The sequence below is a fragment of the Rhopalosiphum padi genome, chromosome 3 (genome assembly GCF_020882245.1).
Source record: "Rhopalosiphum padi isolate XX-2018 chromosome 3, ASM2088224v1, whole genome shotgun sequence".
Lineage (NCBI taxonomy): Eukaryota > Metazoa > Arthropoda > Insecta > Hemiptera > Aphididae > Rhopalosiphum > Rhopalosiphum padi.
Window position 1 is genome coordinate 68,719,755 of NC_083599.1, and position 27,149 is coordinate 68,746,903.

The following is a 27,149-nucleotide window of genomic DNA, read 5'->3' on the forward strand; positions in this document are numbered from 1 at the left end:
CTTATCGATAGTTCGCGATTTTAGATACGGTGCGGCACGAGGGAGCTGTTTCGGGTTTACGGAGGTGTTTGCATTTTTATGTCAGTTAACACTTTTCGGGACGGTAAAAATCTAAAAAAATTTCATTTGGCACCTCTGTGATGTATATTGGAAAATGTTCGCATTCGCGCGTTGTGTTACACGCCTAAACTTGAAATAATAATAATATGTCATTTGTCTGAATTTTCCAGCAGTTTTCGAGATAATCGTTAAAACTGCAAAACAAAAGAGAGAGAGAGAGAGAGAGAGAGAGAAAAAACTACGGAGAGTCGTATATAATAATATACAATATATTTTAAACGAACAGTTTGTTTTAAACGAACTCTATTCTCAACGCTGCTCACTGCTCAGAATTGTTTTTTTTTTTTTTTTTATCGCGACTTTACATAATTTAAAAATAACCAGGTTAGTGGACCATTCAACTCCCGTGTCAAACTTTATTTTTATCTGTTGCTGCTATGTTATTCTATACAACTTTCAAACCATAATAGATAATAATTACGATTCAAACTGGAAATATTATACGTTTTGACAAGCGGCGGTACCACAATATTGCGGATCGTGACTCTGAACGACTAAAACCAACATAATATATTATTATACTGTCTGACAGATAAAAAGTGAGACATTTTGTTTCCGATGCGAACGTATAGAGAATTTCGTAAAATATTTATATACTCATCCTTTATTTTTAATACCGCACGTGACATTTTTTCTCCTGCAAATTTGCGAAGATTATATTTATATTTAACGTGTGCTCGAGTAGAGATAATATACGATAAACAAAACAAATATAACAGTATAACACGACACTAATGACTCATCCAGTCAGTCATAATATGATATGAACGCAAAGCGGATAACTGTAAAATATGTTGGTGTCATTTTTGCTGAACTTCTGGATATTTTCGACGGTCGCTACAGTTTCTTGGAAAATCAATAAATTACATAAACTGATCGTATAACATTTGAGATATTTAGCAGTCTAATACATACCACAAAATGAAATGGATTATAACGAAAATCGTGTATTTTTAACTGCACAGGTAATATGATGGTCAAGTCCTCATACAGTTATAACTTAAATCGTAGTAACACTGATTGCATATGTTTTATCTGATTGTATATTTTTATAAATTGTGTATTATTCAAATCAAAATAATTAAATTCGATAGTATACGTTATAGATAACTTCTATAATCTTTATAAATATTTTAGTTTGTTTCTAGAGCATTTTTTTCCAGTTACTAGATCATAAAAATAAAAATCTATTTACCGTGTTTGCGTTTATTTTATAATATTTTATAATCATTTTAACAGTAAAAAATACGTTTGCAGTTTTTGGTTCAAATATAAGGTAATATTACCAAAGTTATAATGTTGAAATTCAAAATTATGGACTATTAAGAAAGAAAAAAATTGTCTAGTAAAATGATCATAAATCATAATCGTCTCATATTATTTAAAAAAAATTGTCTGCATTGTCTTTGTATTTGAATTAAACGACTAGATTTCTTCATTTTTAAATTAGTCTATACATTTCTATGTAATTGAATAGGATGTATTCAAAATGGATACAAATCCATCATTATGGCATCTTTCAACGGAATTACAGGTCCAGGAAATGAGGAAAATGTGTGGTAATATACTCGTACTTAAAACAATATTCCAAAGTGGTACAAGCAGTATTTATAATCTTTATTGATTTCTTCAATAAAGATGCCCTATCTACATATCTTCAAAATTATTTGTCAATGACAACATTTCTTAACTTTATGACTTTTTGAGCGAATTATAAGTCTTTAATTAAACACATACTTTCAAATGCTCTTCAATGGATATCATGTATGAAAAACAACCATGATCTGATTTGTTACTAACAACACTTTGAATGCAATTATTTGTAGCTTTTTTCGTGCACAGTTTAATTTTGTTGAAGTAGAAAAGCCTTAATTGAACATTTAAAACAATTAAAGTACCTTTAAATCGTTTTTATTTTTTCCACCAGTTAACCGTTAACCAATTGCACCACCAATCAATGGTAGATAATATGTATTATGTTCTAGGATATATATATATATATATATATATATAACTGGTATCTATTATTTATAAAGCATACGAAATAACACTATTTCAACAAGAAAAAGACTATAAACCAAACAGTTTTCAATATAAATTATACGTACAAATAATACCGAACGCTGGATAAATACAAATGTCAAATTAAATCAATAACCCGTTACACATAAATTCGTAGTTAAAATCATAAACATATTAATTCATACTATTCATAGTATGCTAATTAATTTTTTCTGTACCTACCATATATATAGATAATATAATAATCATTTTTATTCAATTACTTAAAAAATTTAAACAAAAATAATTTAACCTTGAACAAACGATTGGTAAATATATAAGTGTATAACATATTTGTAATTCAATAGCTAAAATTTATTTTATAACGACTTTTTAATTTCAATTGAAATAAACTCATTTTTATAGTAAGCGAATATCAAAATATTATAATATTATATTTTTACGAAATTAATTTTGGAATTAAATGTAATTATTAGATTTTTGGCTTTAGGCCAAATAAATAAACGAGAGCATTCAACTTTTATTTTAATTTGTATTTAATGTCAAGTTCAATTTTTAATTCGTTTAAATATAAATTACCCACGCACTTAGTACGAATTAGAAAAGAAAAGCATGAATATTCTCATCGGTTTTAAAAACGTATGTGTTCCTGAAAATGGTTTAAAAATACTAGCATGTGTAAAAAGCAAAAAAGAAAGCCAAGGGAGATATATGATTAAATATATTTTATTACACTCTATAATAATCTGAATCAGTTTTTAATTATTATCATTTCTATAATTTAAACCATTTCAGATCCAAATGAAATATTATGCCACTACTGAAAATTATGCATATAGAATTATAAAAATAAAAACTTTATCCATATATTTTCAGTGTAATTAGTACGGTTAAATGGGGAAAAAAAACCTGTAAAAATCTACAGGTCTTTTATGTATAATTATCTTTTTACGATGTTATTAAAAATAAATTACAAAGTAATCCTAGGTAAGATTTTCTTAGTGTGCATTCACTTAGTGAATATTTCAAAAAAATTAAACCATTTTTCATTCGGCAAAAAAAATATACTCTGAGCTCATTAGATTGAACTTTTTTTTAGAGGTAATCAGTTGAAAATATTGATGAAGAATTAGTAATTTAGACTTATGTTATTTCACGATTTCCAACATGACAACACCCCTTTCACTTAAACATTTTAACATTGCTTTTCCTTAAAACTTAATTGAATTTTTAAATATCATCAACGTCACAGAAGAAAAGTATGTAGTCACCATATTTATTTAATATTTATAGATTGTATTTAATAATTAATTTTTATGTTTGTTTTTGAATCTCAAAAAATAGTATTTAAAAGATAAAAAATAAAAATAATTTTACAATATTTTGTGTATTGTATTATACGACAATAATATGTTAAATAAATTGTTCATAATATGTTATTTTTATTCATAATTTGAGTTTTTCACATTTCAGTGAAGCATTTACTATAAATAAAGTTTAAAAATCATTAAATTTTACGCAGTACCTATGTTGTTTATGACACATAATTACTGCATTTTGTGTCCAAGAGGAATAAATAACATACTTATAATATTTCGTTTTGTCAATCTAAGTTAGCTGTAATTTTATAAAATAAACATTTACAATGTATTCTTAAAAAAACATTTATAAATATTTTATCAACTATTATACTTTCAGTGTACCTAATGTAAAAAAGAATTTTGATTAAATTAAAAAATACATATATTAAAATGCCACATGACATTTCCATGACCTTTTTGCCTACTAAAAAACAATGTTTCTTTTAGAAAATGCTTTTATAACAATGATAAATGTTATAGAATTGATTTTTATACATAGTTTTTTAACTTTCTTCATAATTTTATTATTTAATAGTACGAAATTTATTTTGTTTATTTTTTTTTTTATTTTTTTTTGAAATTAAATCATAAAAGTTCGTTTTGTTAAACAAGTATCAAGTATACTTAGATATTTAAAATTTAGATATTTTGTATATAATTAATAATTTTAGCTTATTATTTTACTTTGAGTTTGAGTTTTTACCAAATAATTTGGTTGTCATAATGTTATATTTTAATGACAGTGGCAGTTTTCAATTTGTTATCAAAATAATTTGACTAAACAAATATATTCATTTTTGTCATCAAAGTTTAATTTTACATGATTAAGGATAGATATATTATATATATATTTTTAAATAACAACAATTTTGTACAATTTTAATTCTAGTATTGCGTTTGTAAAAATTTTAAATATTTAGTTAATTTTTTAATTTGTAATGGATAGGTAATTTTTATAATGCCAAAAAGTAAATTACTACATTATGACGTAAAATAAATAATAAATAAATAAATTGTATATTATTTTTGTTCATTTACAAACGTTGAAATAGATAAAATTATATAAACTCATCGTATACCATACACGAGCTACCCAAAACAGATATAGATAGATTTCCAAAAAGAAAATATGCACGAGAGGAGATTTACTTTATATTATACACTTGGATATACAAGTACACGTCTCTACGACAAAAGTGTTTCATGAACAGTCAACACAGCATGTTTCTATTGCAAATATTTTCTCAATATAAAAATAAAATATTGAATAACAGGATAATAACACAACAAGGGGGTATTAACGTTTACGATTCTTTATTTTAAAATTATCGAACGTGTATATGTCATGTTTTGTGTGAGTAGATAACGATTTGTTTTCTCCGGCACGAGATACTGTTTCTAATATATTATTATGTAATAAAATAATATTTTTTACTCTGTAAGAATAGCGCACGGATACTCAAACACGACCAAAACGATACAATGTATGCTATGTAAAACAAAACCGGAAAATGCATTCGTACATTTCAGTGTGTGTGGTATTAAATGTTTTTTGTACGAATTTTTGTATTTCAGATTAAGCGAACATTGTATATCGAATAATGATAATAATAATTATAGCCGAATTCGATATTGTAGTATTATATATTATTATAGATATTATATTATTGTTATAATGCCCGGAACCGATTTCCAACAATGCGTGTCACAGACTACAATATATTATTATTATTATTATTATATTATATTATCGTACAACTACCGACAGGCTGAGCGTACACAATAATAACAGCGGTCTGTCCGTTAATAGTTAACTCGGCCCGCAGGCGTATAACGGCCGCCGTAGTTGTATATAGGCTTATAATATTATATGACACGAGACGATGTGAAATTATGTGCTATACACATCGTTGTGTACACACGAGTTAGCGCTGTAAACTCGACGTGGAACGGAAAGCAACAAAAAAAGTCTGGTGAATAGCGAGGACCTCGAAAACGTCGATTGCCGTCCGTGCCGATGATCCCGAACGTTAAAAAATATATGGTGGCGATTCGCCCTCGACCGCTCCTCGAACTCCGGATACCTATGTATATATATATATATTACGTCGCATTTCATTCGGAACGACACACGAAAACGGGAAAAAAGTTTTTTATTTATTTATTTATTTGTTGTTGTTAATAGTCTGAGAACGAACGAACGGACCGTCGTCATCGCATTCGGCGGCGGAAGGGTTGATCAACACTATACTGACAATTGCTACGATCGTGTACACTATACATTATATACGTATAGGTGCGCTATCGTGGGTAGGTATCGACAGTGTATACGGATAATATAATATGCGGCTCCCGACCACTACATAAACGATAACGACAGTACGGTATATTATAGTGTATATACTATCGCGTTATTTCGTTTTCATGTTAAGTGTGTTCGTTTCGATAGTAGTTGTTCCCGTCGTCGTCGTCTCGGATAATATTATTGTATGTTTATGCGTTCGACTGGGGGAGAATCGGTCGGAACGACTATACGTTACATGGCTGGCCGCGGTGTGTACAAGTCTCGTATACCGATAAGTCGTGTACACCGACGTTTTATGAATTTAACTCTCCGATCGACCCGTTTCGGTTCAGCGCCGTCATTTGCATGTCGTGATAATTTTTAATACTTTTAAAATATCTTGTCAAATTCCCGCGAACGAAACGACCTGTTTGTTTCCGCGTTGCAGACATCGCGTCTATAATATTTTACGACGGTAACGTTGTGCGCGAAACGACACTTATAATATGCAGTGAAGACTCGCTAAATACTCGACGACTGTTGTACGAAGTGGAACGCGAGAAAGGGGTACTTGAGTTGAAGTTGGTAGTGGCCGTTAACATTATACGTCTTGACTATCCGATTCGGTGCAATCAAATGATTCGATTATTGCATACATTTACGCGAAATTGTTTAATATAACAAATTATTTATTCATACCATTCAAAATAACTTGCACGAAAAGTGTAAAAAACCAGTTATTACGCATTAAAGTAGCTAAAATTGCATTCAATCGTTTTAAAATATATTATAACGTATAATAAGTACTCGTAAATGCTACTTAATGTTTACTAACTTTTAATGAATTATTTATTATAATAGTACATAATAATTAATCACTTATATTGTTTGAGTAGTCTGATGCATTGGAAAGAACCTGTTTAAAAAAAAACAACACTCTGATTATAGTTTTATCATTTAGACGTGTATTAAAAAAATATCACAATGTGTATTATATTGTATTGTTATAAATTATAATATATCGAAAATTAGACTAAAGACGACAGTGATGTTGATAAATTGCGTATTCAATGCGCCGTGTTATCATAATTTTATTATTCAAATTTTGTAAATAAATATATCACAGTTATAGTGTTATGAAATTATGATGTATTTCATTTTTGAAATGCATGTTAAATAAAATAACTAAATTTTAAAAGACACTTACTGAGGAATGATCGTTATAAAACAAAAACTGACACAAACAAAAAAAAAAAAAAAAGGAAAAATTTAACTTTCAAAATTCGTTTCGAAATAAATGTGTTCTATAATCTTTCTGAGATAACTTAAGTTGGTTATATTAGGATTTAGGTTACAATTGGTGTAGTTGTAGTAAGTCTTATTAATATATTGTATTAGTGATTAGGTCAATATATTTCAAAATTTAAATAATTGAATAGCAGATATAATAATTATAATGCACATGTCAATTTCAAATGATCTAAAGAGTTAGAACATTTCTAGTCTTAACATATAATTATAAAATTATTATTAATTAAATTATATATTTTAGGTAATCGTAATAAATAATTTATTTAATATTGATTTTAGTAACTATCTAATTGGTTAAATTATATTAAAATTATTAATTTTAAGGTCACCACTATAATATAATATGATATCAACTATAGTTTGTACTTTTTAATTAATATAATTGCTTATTATGTTTAAACAATATATATTATAAGATTATTAAATATAAAATTAATATTAAGAATGCTGAAAACCATCAGAAAAATAAAATAAATTTATTAAGATTATATTATTTTATTTAAAAGAATATTATGAAAAATTATTACCACGAACCATGTATTCAAATCTTCTAGTTTAAATAATATATTCATTCACAAAAAAAAAAAAAACAGAGTTGTCGCTAAACGCAATAATAGATTTCAAGTAATTGTGTAAGTCTTAGTAATGGATGTGTTAAATTTGAACTCGATCCTAAATTTTTGCATACGAAAAAACAATTCTGGGAATAAGTAGTGTGTCATACTTTATTTATAAAAATATATGATAATTTATTAATATAACTATTTATAATTCATTTTTATATTAGTTTTACAGTCTGTCAAATTAATTTTTACGAAAGCATTGCTTATATTATCATATAATAATAAATCATCATATTATCTTTTATATTATGTAAAATAAATTAAGATTATATTAACTTATAAGTCAATACTGACGGTATTTTCGGTTAGAAAATAATAGATGATAATAGATTAATACATAATTTATAACTTAAAAATTAAAACGAATATAAATAATATTATTTTGATAAATTCATTGACCATTTTTTATATAAAATATAATTTAAGCGATGAAAAAAATTAGAAAAGTTTCAAGTTTTTACTGCTGATATATTTTGAAGTACACACAAATTTTATCGTAAATATTCATGTTTTATATATGTATTCATATATATATATATTTGTGATTTTGAAAAGTTCTAGAAGTTCTAGACAATTTTTATTATTGATTAAAGTACTAAAAATATATACTTTGATAGAAACTATCCTCAAAGTTTAAGATTGAAGCTTCCTTACTGCTCCTAGAGATGCGATCAGTCAATATACACAAAAAAAAAAAAAAAAAACGCATAATTATAAAACTAATATATTTATTTATTTATATTTTCAAAATCCAAAATATAATATTATATAAATTATGTGAGAATTGGTGAAATCTAAAATATTTTTCTAATAATACTGTCTAATAGATATTTATTTAGGTGAAATATATTAATTTAATAATATGAGTACATATTTTGATACACATTGTATTATATAATACTTTCTTTGAATTTAAAATAAATTCATTTCAATGGTATGGACTGAAAATGTAAACATATTTTTCTTATTAACTCACTAAGAATATTAAGTTATTTTGTATGAATTTAATATGAATAATGAATATAGTATCTATATTAAAAACTACTATTGAGTAAAGTATATAAATATATTTAATTTTTTGTTATTTAGTTATTTAGTTATTACATTCATTTTATAGGTCCATCAGCCTAAGGTATAAAGTCACTATGAATTTAAAACTTAAAAATCAGACCTTTTAAGGAAATTATTTACAATTTTACAAATTGACGTTAAAAATTCAAAGGCTTTCCAATTAAAATTAATGTTTTTATCATAAGCCTCCAGAATACTATCTACAGGCTTATAATTCTGAATTATATTTGATCTATATTTTATATTATTATTGAATAATGTACTGTCGCGAATAAAAAAAATATCAATTTATTAACAATATTGTACAATTTGCTATTTGTTTAGTACATAATACTAAAATTATTCGTCGAGTAAACATTTTAATTAATTATCACATTATTATTTAAAACCAACTGTTTTGACCCTATGTGTTTACTATGAATTTTATAATGCAGATACCATTTTTAGTAAATCCAATTGCTTAGAATAAATTGACAAAGTCACAATACATAGAAATCATTATTTAGTCGTCCATGTGTTTATGTCATTTTTGCGCAGCAATATTCTATTATGTATATAGTTGGATACAGTATTTTGTATGTCATGCCGTGAATACATTTTTCCCGTATCCCATTTCCTTAAACTTAAGTACTGACTACGTAATCCACACGTAGGTACTTAACTTAAATGGTTGTATGGTAATAATAATTTAATTCAGAATAAATATTATATTGTTGTTCGCGTTGTGTAGGTAGATATAATAATATTATTATGTGAATTAATTCTTACGATGATGGACTTCGAGTGACTCGAGTGAGTCCTTTGCATGAAAGGCGATAATAATATACATATATATATATATGATTAAAATAACATCAAAACCATTTTTTTTAATTTTGTTCGTATTGTGCATTTTTTCATATTTTATATTTGGTATTGTTCGTTATCATTGTCTGCGTTATTAACAAACCGGATACTAATTAAGTTCCTAATTACTTTATGCGCATGATATTATTCATCTTCCAAATTATTGTATTAAATTAAAATATTTTAGATTTTCGAAAATTAATTATCGAATATTATTACAAAGTGACAAGTTGTATTTACTGTGTAACGATGGAGCGAGTAGGCAGTCAGAACTACGTGAGCCAAATGTTTGCTATGAAGATTTTTTTTTTTTTTACAGTTTACGATCGAGTGTAAAATATTAGGAACTGAAAATGACCAATACCGGGGCCCGACTATTTTACCGGTCAAAATAAAATGTTATGTCTCTTTGATAAACTCGATCCTATTACACGCCAAAACTAATTTATTGTTTTTTCTGTATTACAAGATGAATGAACGCCCTTTGGTATTGTTCGTGTGAGAAGTTCGACAGGGCTTATTGAAAATGAACAAACTTATCAATAAATCAAAGAACTCCACACGAACGATGTCTTTTCTATATTATGTCCTATATCGTGAGTGTACCAAAATACCTATATAATATAATATTGACATTCCTGAGTTATTTTTAAAAAAAAAAAAAAGGTATTGAACTCGAAATATAATATAATAGTAATGGAGTACATCATTTACGTAGTCATAAGAATAATATTATGTTTATTCGACTTTTCGTTGCATTGTTGGTTTTCTATACAATAATTACCGGTATTTGACTAAAATAAAACGGAAGTATTTCTAAAAAATCATCAGAATTTTTAAACAACAACACGCAATAAAATTTAAAAGTGAAAACAATCAGTTGTAATTTTAGTTTGTGTATAATAAATTCGCATATCGTATTGATTCACTTCCGCGAAATCGAAAATGCACAATACAACTTGTGCTTTGTGAATCGTGTCGAATTTTTTTTTTTTTTTGTATGATTTATAACAAATTCACGAAGAAAATATAATATTTTATCGCGTACCCATAATACTCTATAAATATTTAAAAGAACGAACCTTTCTCGGGACTGAAGTCCGGTTTAGGTTTAAATGTATCTGCTCATCCAATCTATATAATATTATTATTGTTGTAATGATGTAAACACGTGATATCAAACATCCCCTTCGTATTTATCGTCAGGATATATCCCATGTTGTAGAATTTTTATTGTTATTAAGGAAAGTATTGTCTACGAACAAGTTTATGGCTACTTGAAATAGTAAATATATGTTTGCCGATGAAAAAACCGGCATTTTATTAGTGGATCCTAAAATGGAAATACGCTTGATAATGTGTTTTTATTTTATTATCGCCAGGTTTTCTGCTTTTAAATAAATCCAAAAATACTATGGAACGTCGGACGGGATAACTACGTTTTGCGGTGTACCAACAAAAATTGTTTTACGCTTGTTAATTTTTATGTTGACTCTATATAACGCGTTAACTGCCATGGTATGACAACGAGCACTCAAATGTATTTAAAATTAATAATAACTATTATTATTATTATTATTATTATTATACACTCAATCAATCTGAAGCTACAAACGTTAAGCACATAATATTATTACCTATATATATTGTAATAATCCGTAACGTAATTATCAATGTGTTTGTGAAATAAATGTATTATACGCGTTTAAAGTTCCGTTTTGTTTTTTTTTACGATTTATTATATTGTTTGTACTACCTAAAGCACTAAATCGTATGGTTATAAATTATTAATGATAAAATAAATTAATATAAAAACAATATTTTTAAACGTAAAGTTATCATCATAGTATTATACTTGAATATTGTTTATGAAGTATTGTTTTAGTTTGTCGTCGTGTGTACAATATGTGTAACCGAAATAAGAAACAATTACACACCGTGAAAATAAAAACGAATATTGGCCAGCAATACGTAGAATTATTTCATGGGATTTTCACGGCGCTATATGAAATTACGCCCCACTGTTAATAGAGAAATATAAATAATCACCCGACAAGAAAATAATAACGAATAAATACTTACGAAATTTCGATTATGTTATTTTATACAATTGTCGTGATTCTATGAAGCTATGGAAGTAATAAAATGCAGAGCAATGCGAAACAGGATTTCAATTCATGCTCCAGTTACCCTACATAAGGATAGCTATGAAAACTCTAAGAACATACGTCCATTTTCTTGTTACACAATTTTTTGCGCGCTGTAATAATAAATGTGATTGTACAAAAGCAGAAAAATGTAATACTTTTTATACTTTTTTTTTTTTACATTTTCTTCTGAGAAATTTAGGCCAAGCACGTAACTTCTCAGTGTAATCGAAATATCTGAAGTATACATATATAATAATATCTGGTAAAAATCCTGAATTTCATTATCGCCCTTTCACCTTTCACTGCAGTTCGGAAAAACCAAAAACAACTATAACCACTCGATGTTGAACAATTGTAATAAATAAATTCATTACGTTGGTACCTAGACTATATGTATAAGTTAAATTGACAATTTTTGAAACATTGAAAAAAAATGTCGTGATCTAAATGAACAAAAATTATAAATTATTTTGTAATAATGCATCCATATAATTAGTTTATAGTTACATTTTTTTACGAATGATCAATAAACATAAATAGTAAAATATTTCAACTCAAACATTGATTGGTGACATCAATTTGAATACGTACGCCCCCTACCCAAAAATGTGCCGATAAACTGATACAAAATAATTTTTTAATTGATATTTAGTAAATTCGGTGATTTAGAAACTATACTATGCTCAGATCTAGTCTTCTAAAATAATCAATTTATTTTTTAAATTTGGCCTATGTTCGGTGGTGTTGTGCGTTAGATGATAAATATTTTTTAATTATGTGGTTTCAATATTGTACAGTTAATAAAATATGGTTGAGGATTTTTATTTTATGTTCTGAAGTTTCATAATTTCGATATAAATATTTTATTTTATTTTTCGATCAAAATATTACACGATTAAAAATAAAATAGTAATGGACGTCACCTAATTGTAGATATATATAAAACAATTATTTTTTCAAATGCAATGTTTACATTTTTAAGATAAAAATAATTTCAGTTATTTCTTATTGTAATCTGTGCATATATATTAAGATTTAATATTAAGGTGTATTATATGGGTATAAATTCATAGTTATTTAAAATAGACTTAAGTTATTCACTGCTACTGATGCATTTGCTAGTGTATGTAAAATATATATTTTATTTGAATTACTAAATACACATATATATATTATTTTATTTATACATTTTATTTGAATTATTAGTCAGATCATCATTCACATAATGATAATCAATCATATTGTTATAAAAATACCTACAAAAGTCATTCATTATTTCTTTGATTAGTCAACTCTGATAAAATAAATAATCCAAATTATTGAATACACATAGAATATTGAACATATATTTATTAAATATTAAATAATAAATTTAAATTTAATGAACATAAATGGAACCACGAGATAGCATTTTTGAATACGATTGTTCTTTAATGTCACATTTATATTTTTTAAATTTAATCCAAACTAATTCTTTATCATAATAATTTCATAAACGAAGATGTATTGGATGAATAACTTTCAACTACTATAATATAAAGCGTTTGTTAGTTTTTCAAAATGGTAATATTTATATTAGTATAAATCAATTGATTAAATATAAACAATAAATCTATTTATATTATTCTATATTTTATCTTACAGTTAGTAGGAAAGATAACTAGCTAATGAAAAAAATAGATGAATAATGAATTTACAATAAATTGCTGTTTGTTACTTTTTGAAATAATGAGAATTCTCAATTTGTCTTCTAAAAAAAAAAGCATGATTTAAATATTCAAATACTGTTTTTATCGAATTTTCAGAACTATTTTACACTCCTGAATTATGTCTAAAAAAATGAGAATTCACTAAAAAGTATACTATTTTTCAAAACTTTTTCACAATTTTCTCTAAAATGCTTTACATTTAATTCACATAATATGTGTATGTACAATTTATGAATAGAGGATATTATAAAAATATAAAATATCTTTAATTTTTGTTTTTAGGTATTTAAAAAAAAAAAAAAAATATTCGACCAGATTTTTTAAATCGGTAAACCAAGATGGCCGTTTAAATTAAGAATAATTATAAACTTGATACTTTTCACGATCAAATTAAATACAAGTATTATATACTATATTGATATAACATAATCTTAATCAATACATTTAACTTTAGATATTATTATAATATAAGCAGCTGCAAATACGTACTTTATTGAAATAGGTACATATTAAGTTGTCCAATAATTATTGTTTTCATTAAATATTCAAATGTATTAATATTTAACCACCTGTAAAGCTTTAAGTACGCCGTATTTATTACCATTTAGCAATGAATCATTTAAACTGTTAGACATTACTTGTCTTCTATTTTTGAAAACGTTCTTTTATGGCATCATAATATTTTAAATTGTTCGTTTAATATATTTTATTATATTTTATTTGAATACAATATAGTATGGTATAGGAAATTATTCAAAACGTAACCGAGTTCTCGTTTCCTCGTGATTTTAATATGATATTTTGTTAATATCTATTTTATCATTATATAGGTATAGTTTTCAACAGCACGCATAACTTGTATTTTACATTATAACAACTTTTACAGTTCTAAATGGGTTTAGTTCGCAGTGAATACAAGTCCCAAACACAATTCCGAACGCGTTGTTAAAACACGGATCGTGTAAGGCATTACGCATTTATTATTTCATTAGAACTTTTAACTTCACGTAACGTATAAGAAAATCGCTATGAATAATACTCGTGTACAGTCGGAATGATTCAGCATAATAGCAAAAGTATCTATTTAGTAATTATAATTGGATTCACGCGCAGTCCGCGTGTACAATATAATATGTACCTACCTACCTACCTATGTATTATACGTATATTATGTGACGTGTTTCGAATGTTGAATTATTATCATACTCGTGCGGTGTTCGTTTTGTGCGGGGAAATTAAACTATTCAAAATACGGTCGGGTACCCGAAATGCATAGGTTCTCTCTTATTCCGTATAGTCTTGTTAGCGTTTTCGGCTTCTGGGAAACGGGCGGCGAAGTGTTATACCACAAAATATAACGTCGATTTCCGGAAAAAAATCCTTATTGCATCTCACATAATATATTTGGCACCATCGGGACCCGAGTAACTTTGTTGACATATTACTATTGTCTTGTTTTATACGCGTGTGCGCGAACGTTACGTATTATTATTATATCGATATCCCCAGACGCATTTGGCTGCGATCAAACCTGCACAATATGGAGCCTGCAGGTGACGCTTGAGCGCGCGTGTGTGTGTAATAACACTAATAACGCATGTTATTTTCTTCCGTGTCCAGGCAAAAAGTTTAATTTAGTATTTCAGCGATACAAATCTCAGAGGAAATAAAACAAATTCCAACAAACATTATACCGGCGCGCCGTACATATTAACCTACGATATACACACTCGACTCGTGTGCGAGATGATATCGCTTTAACTACACGACTGTAGAGGTACTAAGGCATTGTGCTGTAGGGCTATAACACAATGACAAACGAAAATCTCGTGATATATTATCGTACTATGTGTTTATGCAAATACTAAAACCTAACGTCGCTCCGGTCTATTTTCAGTTATCAAACGTCGTCTATACTGCAACGGGATGGTCTATCCGATGTTTATTATCGAAAAAGTTTTACATTTTTATTCAGATCGGGTATAGGAAACATGAAGGTATTTTATAAAAATGTCATTCTTTACAAATAGGTAAACGATCGCTTATATTATAATAATAATATGTATACTACGTATTATGTACGAGTATATATAATAAATTATAGTTTCAACATATTATACAAAACACAAATATTTATAACGTTAATACGACCGACAAAAATTATATTGATTAAACTGAACTAATTTTTTTTCGTATTTCCTTTGTGAAAAAATAATTTTTACATACCCTTTTTCATTAGTATATTTAATTTAGAAATGTATTAGAGTGCACGTACACCGCCTATGACTTTAAAACATGCGACGTGTTAGATATGTAAAGATGTAATTTATTGTCCGTAATACTGATTGATACATTATACGTAATGTACACTAACTTATTTTTACAACAATTGTAGATTTTAGAGCAGATAATTTAAAACAATGTATAAAAATGGTTTATGACAAATACGATGCATATTAAGTATTATATTATTATGGCGTGTGATAATATTTTATATACTTAAACAATAATAAAATAAAGAGCATACATTTATTTTACAATATCCTATTTTGTGATAATGACCGATTATGTCATAATCACATACCTATTAATATATATATATATTTTTTAAACACTTTTTGAGCGTCAATACACTTTAAATCGAAATTTTTATTGTAAATATACATTTTTTTTTAAAACATTTTTATTTCACTTATTATTATCTACATTAATTAAAACACCGAGAAAAATGCACATAATCTCATCAGGATTTAAAAATGTAGGTGCATGTGATTTATAAAAAAAAAATATCACTGTAGAATACATACGAGTGGTCTAATTAAAAAGTCTTAACCCAACTGATTTTTTTTTGTAGTTTATAACGAGTTTAAAGAAAAAGTAAAATATATAACGATGATAATAATATGTAAACCACAAAATAAAACATTTCCTCATAACATAGTCATGTAATTATTATAATGTGATTAACGGATTCAATCGTATCGTTTGATATTCAATATTTAACAAAATAATGGGCATTTTAATAATGCGCACATTGTTAATAAATCCGCTATTATGTACAGGTATTGTATATTTCATTAAAGACGCTGTAGAGCTTAATATTGGTCCATCATCATCCATCAATACGGTTGATGAGCAGATCAAATAGCTGCGGATGATTGAAATATAGTATCAATTAAGCGTTGGATATTGATTTCAGCTAGTAGATACCTATATGATCTAAAACTACGGAAAACATAAAATAATAGATGCATGATAATGTTATATGAACACATTAGCAGTATTAACGCTGTTATTCGTTGTCCGAAAATATTTCTAACTGATTATAACATTATTAATAGTTATTATTATTATTAGTGACTTTATAGTATTTAGTTCTTTGACATTAATTTTCCATAGGTCACGTTCCGCAAGTTTTGTAAATGTGTAGGTTTTTTTTTTTTTGAACATAATAACCAGTGTATAGTAAATGTGTGAAGCATCGTGTGCAAATAATCGATGCCGTTTTTTTTTTCGACTGGAAAATGGGCGAACCAGTAAACCTATTAACGCAACTGTAATTAGTACAATACGAATGCATATTTTTTTTATTGCAAAACGGCGTCTTGTGTAAAAAGCTCGAGACGATAATTTAGCTGAAATAAAGACTGAATATCAAAACCAATTAGTGTTATTGTACCAGGAAACTTTCAATCGTCAATTGTTCGTACTTTATATCCAACATCTCCATTACTATTGAATGTTTGTTATACATCTTATATTATAATATGACGAATAAAATATTTTAATATAATTTTTCATTGTTTTGTTTCTGACGAATTCCTTTTCGAATTCGATCATTCCATTAACGTTTTAAGTAAGTGCTATCATGAAGTATAATAAATATTTATTTATTTATTTTTTTTTTTTTGGACGAATTTTACAGAATTGTGCGATTTTCTACATTATACGAATTTCCATATTGGCAAGATGTTTTAAATTTGGTGTAGAAAATTGAACTGATATTGGATATTTGATTTATTTACATCTGGTGCAAAGTCTACGAATATAAAAGCAAAAATCATTTCGGTTCCACTATGTTGGCTATGAGTCACAGCAAATCCATGTCATTACAGTTCTATTGCTCTTCATAGTGCATGCAATCTAAACTACGGCGACTATTGTGAAGCTTAATGGATTATAACCATTATAACTTATAAATATCATTAAATCATTAAATATAATAATTTATTTATCATATTAAATAATCATGTAGGTTAGGTAACCACATTGTTTTTGAATAACTATAACACGATAGGTATAAAAAAAAAATACAGACTAAACAATATATGTGTATTGATTTGTGGAAAAAAATTACTTTTTGATTTCAGCAAAGATAATGTTTGTTGCTCAATTCCCGTGATAAAAATTAAATTATTTGTTCGAAGAAAATAAATAATATATTATTATGTACAAACAACTAATTTACCACATTTATAAAATGAAAATTTTACCAAAATAGTAATTTCTGAGTGATGAAATTTTAAGTTTTTTGGTATAGTTTTCATAGGAACGACAAATATTTTGAAGAAATATTAGAAACCGTGACTAAACAGTGACTAAAAACCGTTCGTGGTCGAAAGCTATATAGGTAATTATTACTTTAGAATCGTATGCCGCAGAAAAAACTCTGTACACGCGCACTCGTGATTTACTTATTAGCACATAAATACGGTATTTTTTATTTGTTATTTGCATATTATTTACTGCAGCTATAACCCCGTCATTTGACTTTATCTGATTTTATATTACACAAACTGAACAGTTTTGTTTTTGGTGATAGGCCAGATATTAAAGTGTTCTTTATTTTATATTTCCAAAGATTCGATTGCTATATTCAATATATTTCGTCAACATTATCTAAGTTAAAACGGATACGTTTTCCGGTGCGCTTTATCTTGTAATGGTATTTCGATTTATTACAGTGTTGGGTGCTATAGCAGTGTGTTACAACGACGAATGCATTGTGTATATCGGTTTCATTTACACCCCTAATGCCATAGGTGATTGAAATTTCGTTTTATACTCAATGCTTGGAAACAGTGCTAGGGAATGGGGGAAAAAAATAAAAAAAGATTTGCATGGTATTTTGACCACCAAACTATTCCGTTGAAAATTCAAATTCAAAATATTGTACAAATGCAAAAATAAAACGTTTTTTACGTAAAAATATTGTTTTTTTTTTTTTTTTTATTGAACTTAAAAAACATCAACAGCAAAGGTTATTAGTTTTGTGTAAAATTACATAGTCGTTATTAAAAATTACAGTATATATATGGTGTTCTTTTTATATGATTACAATTTACATTTATATTACAATTTTCTTTAACGGTAGGTTCAAATTTTGTCGTATAAATCCGATTTTTTGAGGAAGGTTAACATGTTCGATGTGTTTTCACTATCTGGTCCTAGAGCTTCATACAGGTTGGGTGGGATGTTGTATTTTTTAAGATGTTCGGCGTATTGGTAACACTCTGTTATTATATGCTTCACTGTTAGTGTAACCCCACAGACTATACATTGGGTGGGTTCTTTTTTGGCCATGAGGTGTTGATGGATCAGCCTTGTGTGACCTATTCGGAGACGATTTATAAGAATTTTTTCTTTTCTGCTAAGATTTGGGTTTTGCCCAAAATATTGTTTTATACTTGATGCAAATTAAATATATTTTAAAAAGGTCAGTACTCGCCAAATACAATATCATTTTAAAGTAATTGTATTTTTCCTAAATTTTAAGTCGGCAAAAAAAAAATTACATCTTAGTAAGATCATTATGTTCATATAACTCCGCATAGGTTCTAAAATAATAACACGATTAACCTTGCAATATATTTTTATTTCGTATAAATTAAAGTAAGAAAATAAGAAAACATCCTAAAAACCAAAACCAAATCATGATTTAGTAGAACAATATATTTTTTTTCAGTTATTTGTGATTTGACTAATAAATAAATATATATATATATTTTTTTGATTACCAACGTTAATTTAACTTCAGGTTTAACACCACCAAAAGGTCGTAGGTATTGTTTTTATATTTTACATCTATTCGTGAGCATGACATATCCACTTACACTCACTAGCATTATTCATAATTTATATTATATTATTTCCATTTTGTATTGTATATTTAGCTCATGAGAAAAACATGAATACATTAACCATATTACAATGTGGGCATAACAAACAGTAACAACTAGCAACCCTTTTAATCGTTTAATGCTGTTTATTGTTGTTTAAACTAGCCGATTTTCTCAAAAACAGTAACATCATAATATAATATCATTGAAATAAACGACTAATACATTTAAATCAACTTTAAGCTTTATTTTTTTTTCTAATTGTCCACTAAACAATTTTTTTAAAGAGAAATATTCGTTTAAAATGACTTAAAATATTTATAATTTATAAAATAGTAGACTACGACATTTTTTTGTGGTTGCAAATAGTTATAGTTAACAATGCTGTAAACAGTGGTTTATTAACTAACTGAACGTGGTATAAACGTTACATAGTATATGTGTATAAACTCTTGTTAGTTACTAGACAAACGATGGAATGAATGTTGTTTTACCAATAATTAATTAATTATAATAATGTTTTATTTATTAACGTTGTTAAACTAAAATATTTTTTTTATAATTGGTATATAGCCATTAACTATATAATATGACGTATTAATCAAACTAGAACATTATATTTGTTGTACCGTACGATTTTGTTGATGAACTATAATTATCTATTTTAAACATTTTTCAGAAGATTATAGATTTTTAAGAGATTTAAGCCAATTAGTTACATTATCACAATATTTAGTTATTTCTTCAAATACCATCCAAAATCTTTGCTTTTCAGCCATTTTCAAATCTTCAATTGATCTTTCAGCCCATTTTTTTGCATTTGAATTAAGTAGTTCTTCACGCTTGTATATCATTTCCAAATGTTTATCAGACATTTTGACTACAGCATCATTTATTGAAAATCTAAAAGCCATATGATCTTTTAAATAGGTAAGTAAGTTTATTGTTTTATCGAGTAAAATTATTCTCATTTTGTTCATTTTTATTTATTTATTTTTATATAAATGACTATAAACGTTTTGTAATACTTGTGTGGTAATATATATATATATATATATTTAAACAATATTATGTTATATTTAAATTAAATCGGTTCTTGTTCCAATAATTTGGACTCACCTACTTCCAAAGTGATTAATGAACTCCTTTGGTATTACTTTTATTGGATTATTCACCGCCAACCTAACGTTTTCACTCAATATCTCAGTATAGGTACTTATAACTGCACGCATGTTAAAAAATATTGGAACTAACAGTTCTAAAAACGATTTTAGTTCTTCTTCTACAAACTTTGTGTATTTGCTTATCAGATCCATGATGGTTTTATTCATATAAATATTTTTTTGGTGCAATTTCTTTTTCATTGCAATTATATTTTTTTCGGAAACAGAAACAAAGGATTCAATTAAATAATATTCTTGTATGTTTCTTTCAATTTTAGATGAATCCTGACTAATGCGTTTTTCATTTGTTTCAATATCAATTAATTGTTCTTCAGTAGGTCCCAGCCTTATTCTTCTTATTTCTTCAAATTCTTTTATAATATCACGGCTCTCATAAGTTAATTTTCTTTCAAATCTGCTATGACTCATTTTGAACGTGGTAAACATCTCATCTCTCACCGTCAGTCTGAAAAAAAAACATTTAAATGCAAATATTATAATTTTATATACTTAACTATAGTACTTTTGTAGACTTATATTATATAATTCCACTGCACTGTCCGTAATTTGTTTCTTATACGTTGCAAATGCCCCCCGAACAGTCGAGTTCCATTTACACAACAATTCACCATCAAGTTCTTCGTGGTATAAATAATTAAAAAACTGTATACCATCTGTTTCGTTTAAAAAAGCTTTGTGTATAATGTCCGAGTCTCCCAATACTTCCGAACCTGCTAAACTGTGCTCATCGTTAATTTCAATAATCGATGAGCGTTCCTCGACCGTTATATATTTATTATTGAGATATGTTAACTTTGGAAATTGATCAATAATTAGCTGTCTATTATCGTCAGTAGCCGGATTGTTTAACAAATTCATGCACTGTAAATACTTGAAACGTTTCAAATAGTATATTTGATTAATGTCGGTTATATCATTATTGTTTATATAAAACGCCTGTAATTCTAAACTGTTATCCAAATTTTTCAATTCGGAAATGTTGTTGCCACTCAAATTTAAAATATTTAACTTTGTTAAGTGGTCGAGATTTTCAATTTTTGTTATTCTATTATATGCAAGGTTTAGTTCTTCCAGCTTTTTGAGGCTATCGAGGTTTTCGATTTTTTTGATTTTGTTGTGTGATAGAGTCAAACATTTTAGATTTACAACTAATTTCAATCCAATAATGTGCACTATATTTGCAAGGCTCAAATTTAATTTCGTTATAATTTTCCAGTCGAAGTCTTGTTCCAACGACAGTATGAGAGCGACGTCTTTTGAACATTCATGTTTAAAATATGATTTTTTAATAACATCAGCTGAAATTACTTGGGGTAAATTCATATTTATTTTACCAATAGTACTATTTAAACACACTGCATGCTAATCGAATTGAAAATATGAATTGAGTTATACGGTCGGATTAAAATTGTTAACTTACTGAGTAACTCAAAATTAATATTTTTGACAAATTCAATGATTATTCAAAATCATTAGTATGTTTATACTAAAAATGTATTTTTTTCATAGTTATTGTCAAATATTCAGCAATGTTTTTCGGCTTTATTCAATTAACCTTTCCTTCAATCCACTTATATTATTTCTTTATCTAAATAAAATCATTATCTTGTTGTTAGAATGAAATCATTACCACGGTAACTTAAAATGTATACAATAGTATCAGAAATTAATTTTACATTATTAATCAATTAGCTACGGCAATATGGACCACATTTTTTCTAATAATTATTATAGTAGAATTAGGTAAGTTAATATTATTTTATTCTTTTTAATGACGAAATTATTATATATAACTTAAACAATATATCCTGCAATATAATATATTAAACCAAATAAAATACGCACAATAGAATATTTAGATTTTACATTAAATGTCTACAGATAAATACTATTTTAACGTTAAATAAGTAGATTTACAATTTTTTTTAGATAAATAATCTTCGTCGTCCGCAAATTTAGGTGTTAATGGTGTTATGTGCATTGTACGTGTTTGATTAAATCCAAAAGGGCCACGATAGTAGGATACCTTATGTTATTGTTTCTGAAGTTATAACGTCATGACGTTTAAATCGCATAAATAATTACATAACCAATTATTTACTCAGGATAAACTATTAAAGTATGCCTATATATGGTATAGACAAAAATAATCTCTCATCCTACTCCTCTTCCTTGTTTTCCTGTTCTAGATACAACAATTCATTCATTACTTGTAGTCTATACTGGTCCGTAATAATACTATGTCATTAGGTTAATACTTTTGTTTAATCCTATATTATGTTGTATGGTCAAAGAAACAGACCATTGGGCAGAACACCAACAAGATAAGACAACTAACCATTATATTTGGCAACATTTACTTTATTCCTTATCTAGCCACTATTAGACTAACACCCGCGGCAGTGTTGATAATTTTATTCCCCTTGCATAAAACCTGACGGAACTTAAGCCTAAAACCATTTGAAATACTGTCAACCGATTGTATTCATTGTTACACGAATTTTGATAATACGGTCACGACCGTTTTTACGTTCATAAAAAAAAAAAAAATAATCAAACTGTACTTACTGTGTATAATAGGTTCTTTTCATTTGATTTAACTTCCACGGTAATTTAGAACAACCATTAGAGCAACCTTGAGTGGGCCTGGACTTAAATAAATTTATAAGTTTTACATTAACATTGTGAATATTATCATTGTACGTATCAAAAATCCAGTAGTTACTATATGATCGTTTTTAAAGAAATATCAAGTTAGATTAATAAATTACTATACTACACTATATTTACTATTATAATATAGATCTTTATCTTTATTATTGTTTTATGTTAATTGTTTAAACAATAAAATTTAATGCAAATAAAGAAAAAAACGTAAAAAAAATATAACTTTATAAAGGAACCTACTTAAAACAAAAAAAAAAAATTCCGTATAATAACAAAAATGATGTATTAAGTATATAATTCTCTAGAAACGTGAGCTGTTTTATGTTAAATGTCAACCATAACCAGTGTCGTTGACCAGTAACCAGTCACGTGACCAATAAAATTAATTTGTTTTTGTGTAATAAAGATATACGAACTCAGCCTTAATGATATTCTCTAATTCGTTTTATAGTTAAGATTATTTATTTTTCAACTTTCACATGACATAATTCTTATTGTGTAATATATTATAGTGAAATAATATAAAATAATTTTAATTGTATCATTAAATGCAATAATAGTTAGTCAGAGTTTTACAGGTATAATTTATTTGCTAATAAATAAATAGAAAATGTTATAAACAAACTTGATGAAACATGGTTAGAGTATATTATACTGTTATGGCTTATATTATTACGCTTAGTGCTTTTTATATTCTCATTACACATAGTTTATTTTTTTAGAAGATGGTTGAACAATTTTAAGTAATAAACTACCCTACTATGAACATTTTGAAAAAAAAACCCTGTACAGGTAATAAAAACTAATTAAATTACGGTAACATAATATATAATACTGTATAACACCCGCGGAGTAATATATAATATATTATACTAAACGAATTATTATCCAGTGATTTCTGAGTTTTTTTTTTTTTTTTGGTAATGAACTTTTTGTGATCCCTATTACGAGAAACAGTGTGATCACAAATTAATTTAGTTCATTACGTATAATAATAATTATACAGTTGTTTAACTAAAAGGATTCGAAAGAACGATCGTTTTAGCGATCTCTAAAAACCTTGGCTTTTTTTTCAAATAAAAATATATAAGTAAAAGTTTTAGATACTAACTGATAACATACATATTATAAATAAAAAATTAAAACGCTATTATTGAGTTTGCTTCGATGTTTCTTTATTCTATCGGAATGACGAATAGCGAATGACCTATTGGTCTTTGAAGACTATATTAATACATATAATATGATATTCTCTTTTGATACAAACAGAAGTACTAGAAGTTTATTATAGAGGAAATAAAAATACAAACAACAAATATTGTACTCGTGTGTAAGAATTGAATGAAATATAAAATGAAGGTTACAGATTCGACAAAACGTATAAATATTTAAAGTGACTAAATTATTAAAACCACCAAAAAAGTTTAAGTATAAGTCGAAATTGTATTAGAATGGCCAAATATTTACAATACGCATTACGTATGAAACTTTAAATGAATATTTTATTCATATTGTATGATATAAAAACGATAAGAACACCTAGCTATATAATCTAACAAAGGGAATCACGTAAATTCATAACTTTATTTTACATGGCTTTTTACCATTTGAATAATATGTACTAAATATTATATTTGATACCAACATTTTTGTACTGTAAAATACATCTATAAAAGCATGTTCACAACTTGTTTATATATATATATGTATGTATTATATTACTTTATATTTTATTTGTATCTAATTAAAATTCAAAAAATTCAGTAAAGTTATACATTTTGAAATTAAAATTAAAATATATAACAAAATATGCATCATACTCAAATTTATTTAATTAAGGATTCAATAATGAACTCGATGTTATTAATAAGCTGAAATAATAGCAATTACATTAATATAACAACCATTTCGCATACGGTTGCCTACACAAAATAATAATAATAATTGATAAATAAACATTTTCAAATATCTTGTTATAACATGTTACATGGCTACATGTAGAGGTACCTACAAGCAAAACATTGAACTTATCAATATTAAAACAATAACCGATTTTCAGCCACACCCATAATTGAAACTACACTAGAAAAAATAATAACGTATACTTATATGTTTTAGTACCTACGTCAAACACATTATTAATACACAACCTACATTAGGAACCAATTGGACACAAAAATACACCCACCCACGATGATCCCGTGTCAAAACAACGACTGCTTTTCGCTTCGTCTAGAAATGCTGACTGCAAGAACGGCACGACATAATAATATTGACCAACGTAGTATTTATAATACCGCGAAAATAAAATGCACGTCTTCCGCGTTAACTGGACAATATTATTATTGTTTTATGTTTTCCGTGAATCCCCTCGAGAACTATTTTACAAATAGACGTTCTGGTCGGTAGTGTTCAATCACGAAATAGATTATTAACGACAATATAAGTAAGAAATGAAAAAAAATAAAAGGAAAGAGCAAAAAACTTTGTCTGACGTCGTAAATCAAAAATAATAATAATAATACATACACTCGACTAATCCGTATCGACATAATAGAGGTCAGCGTGTAATTAAATGAAATATTATATTTAAACCAATACGACAATGTATGTTATATATTTATTACGAGTATATGTAAAACAAACAAAAAGTATAATATATAATATATGAATTATGAATATACAAAACTCTTCAGATCTGTCAACTACAAATACCATGTAGGGTTCGAAAGGTTAATTTGAAAAGTTACTTCGTTCGCGTTAAAATTTGTCATGTTAAGAATCGCGTTAAAGTTCACGTTTCCAAAAATAATTAACAAGTTTAATTTACCATTAATTTTAACTATTACTTTATAGGTTTTCAAATAAAACTCAAAGAAAGTATAATAAATTATTTATCAAAAAGTTATTTTTTTTATAGGTGAGATGGTTAATTAACATAAAAATAAATATGATTAGTTAAAACAATATAGTTTTACCTAAATCTCATGTAACCATTGGGGTAGGTACAATACTAATTTAAACCAAAGTCAAACTAAAATACGATTCGTACACAAATATTTGACATTATATTTCTGACATTTAGTTTATACTTCGAGTGAAACAATGCTGAATCAGCTCCTCTTGTTTTTAGTGATATTTCAGAAAACAAAAGTTTATGGTTTGAAATTTAAATTGTAGAGTCGACATTTTCCTTTTTACTATAGTTATCAACCCATAAAACTATTATCATTTATAAAAATGTAATAAATTACCAATATAAATTATAAACTATACATAAATATGAAATTCATACTAAATAAGTAGATAATATATACTTTTAATATTATATATTAACTCCAAAATTCTTAAAGCAAAATGAAATGGTTTAAATTATTATACACGAATATAATAATAAGAAAAAAAGAAAATTATAAAATTTACAAAACAAAATAAATAAAGAATGAAAGTAGGTAGAGGCTCTGCTATAGATTATGCGTGGAGTGTACTTCGTTATTAATTAAATTACTGTAAATATTGTAATGGGTGTGTTAGATTTTAATTTAATGATGAATAATCGCATATTATAATATCCAATTAGATCGAATATGATCGTCATCAGTCTATTTATCACTAAGTAAATCATATGATATATTTATATATTTTGTACTATACACAATACTTTATTTTACAATAGTTAGTA

At 26.4% G+C, this 27,149-nt stretch overlaps 2 protein-coding genes across 2 annotated transcripts in view; one reads left to right on the forward strand and one right to left on the reverse strand.

The window, feature by feature from the left end:
• LOC132926417 (sex peptide receptor) overlaps positions 1 to 27,149 on the forward strand; it is a 222,115-nt gene that overhangs the window by 61,986 nt on the left and 132,980 nt on the right. The gene's annotated exons all lie outside the window — the stretch shown is intronic.
• Positions 20,300 to 22,123, reverse strand: LOC132925493 (dynein regulatory complex subunit 3-like). The gene is made up of 3 exons (XM_060989885.1): positions 21,303 to 22,123; positions 20,736 to 21,245; positions 20,300 to 20,519 (listed from the first exon to the last, which is right to left on the reverse strand). The coding sequence occupies exons 1-3, from the start codon at positions 22,121 to 22,123 to the stop codon at positions 20,300 to 20,302; spliced, it is 1,551 nt and encodes a 516-aa protein (XP_060845868.1).

Coding starts and splice junctions, on each gene's coding strand:
- LOC132925493 (XM_060989885.1), bottom strand. CDS start 22,123: ATGAATTTACCCCAAGTAATTTCAGCTGATGTTATTAAAAAATCATAT. Junction 21,246..21,302: donor TATAATATAAGTCTACAAAA/GTACTATAGTTA, acceptor TTTTTTTTTCAG/ACTGACGGTGAGAGATGAGA. Junction 20,520..20,735: donor ATTAATCACTTTGGAAGTAG/GTGAGTCCAAAT, acceptor TATGGCTTTTAG/ATTTTCAATAAATGATGCTG.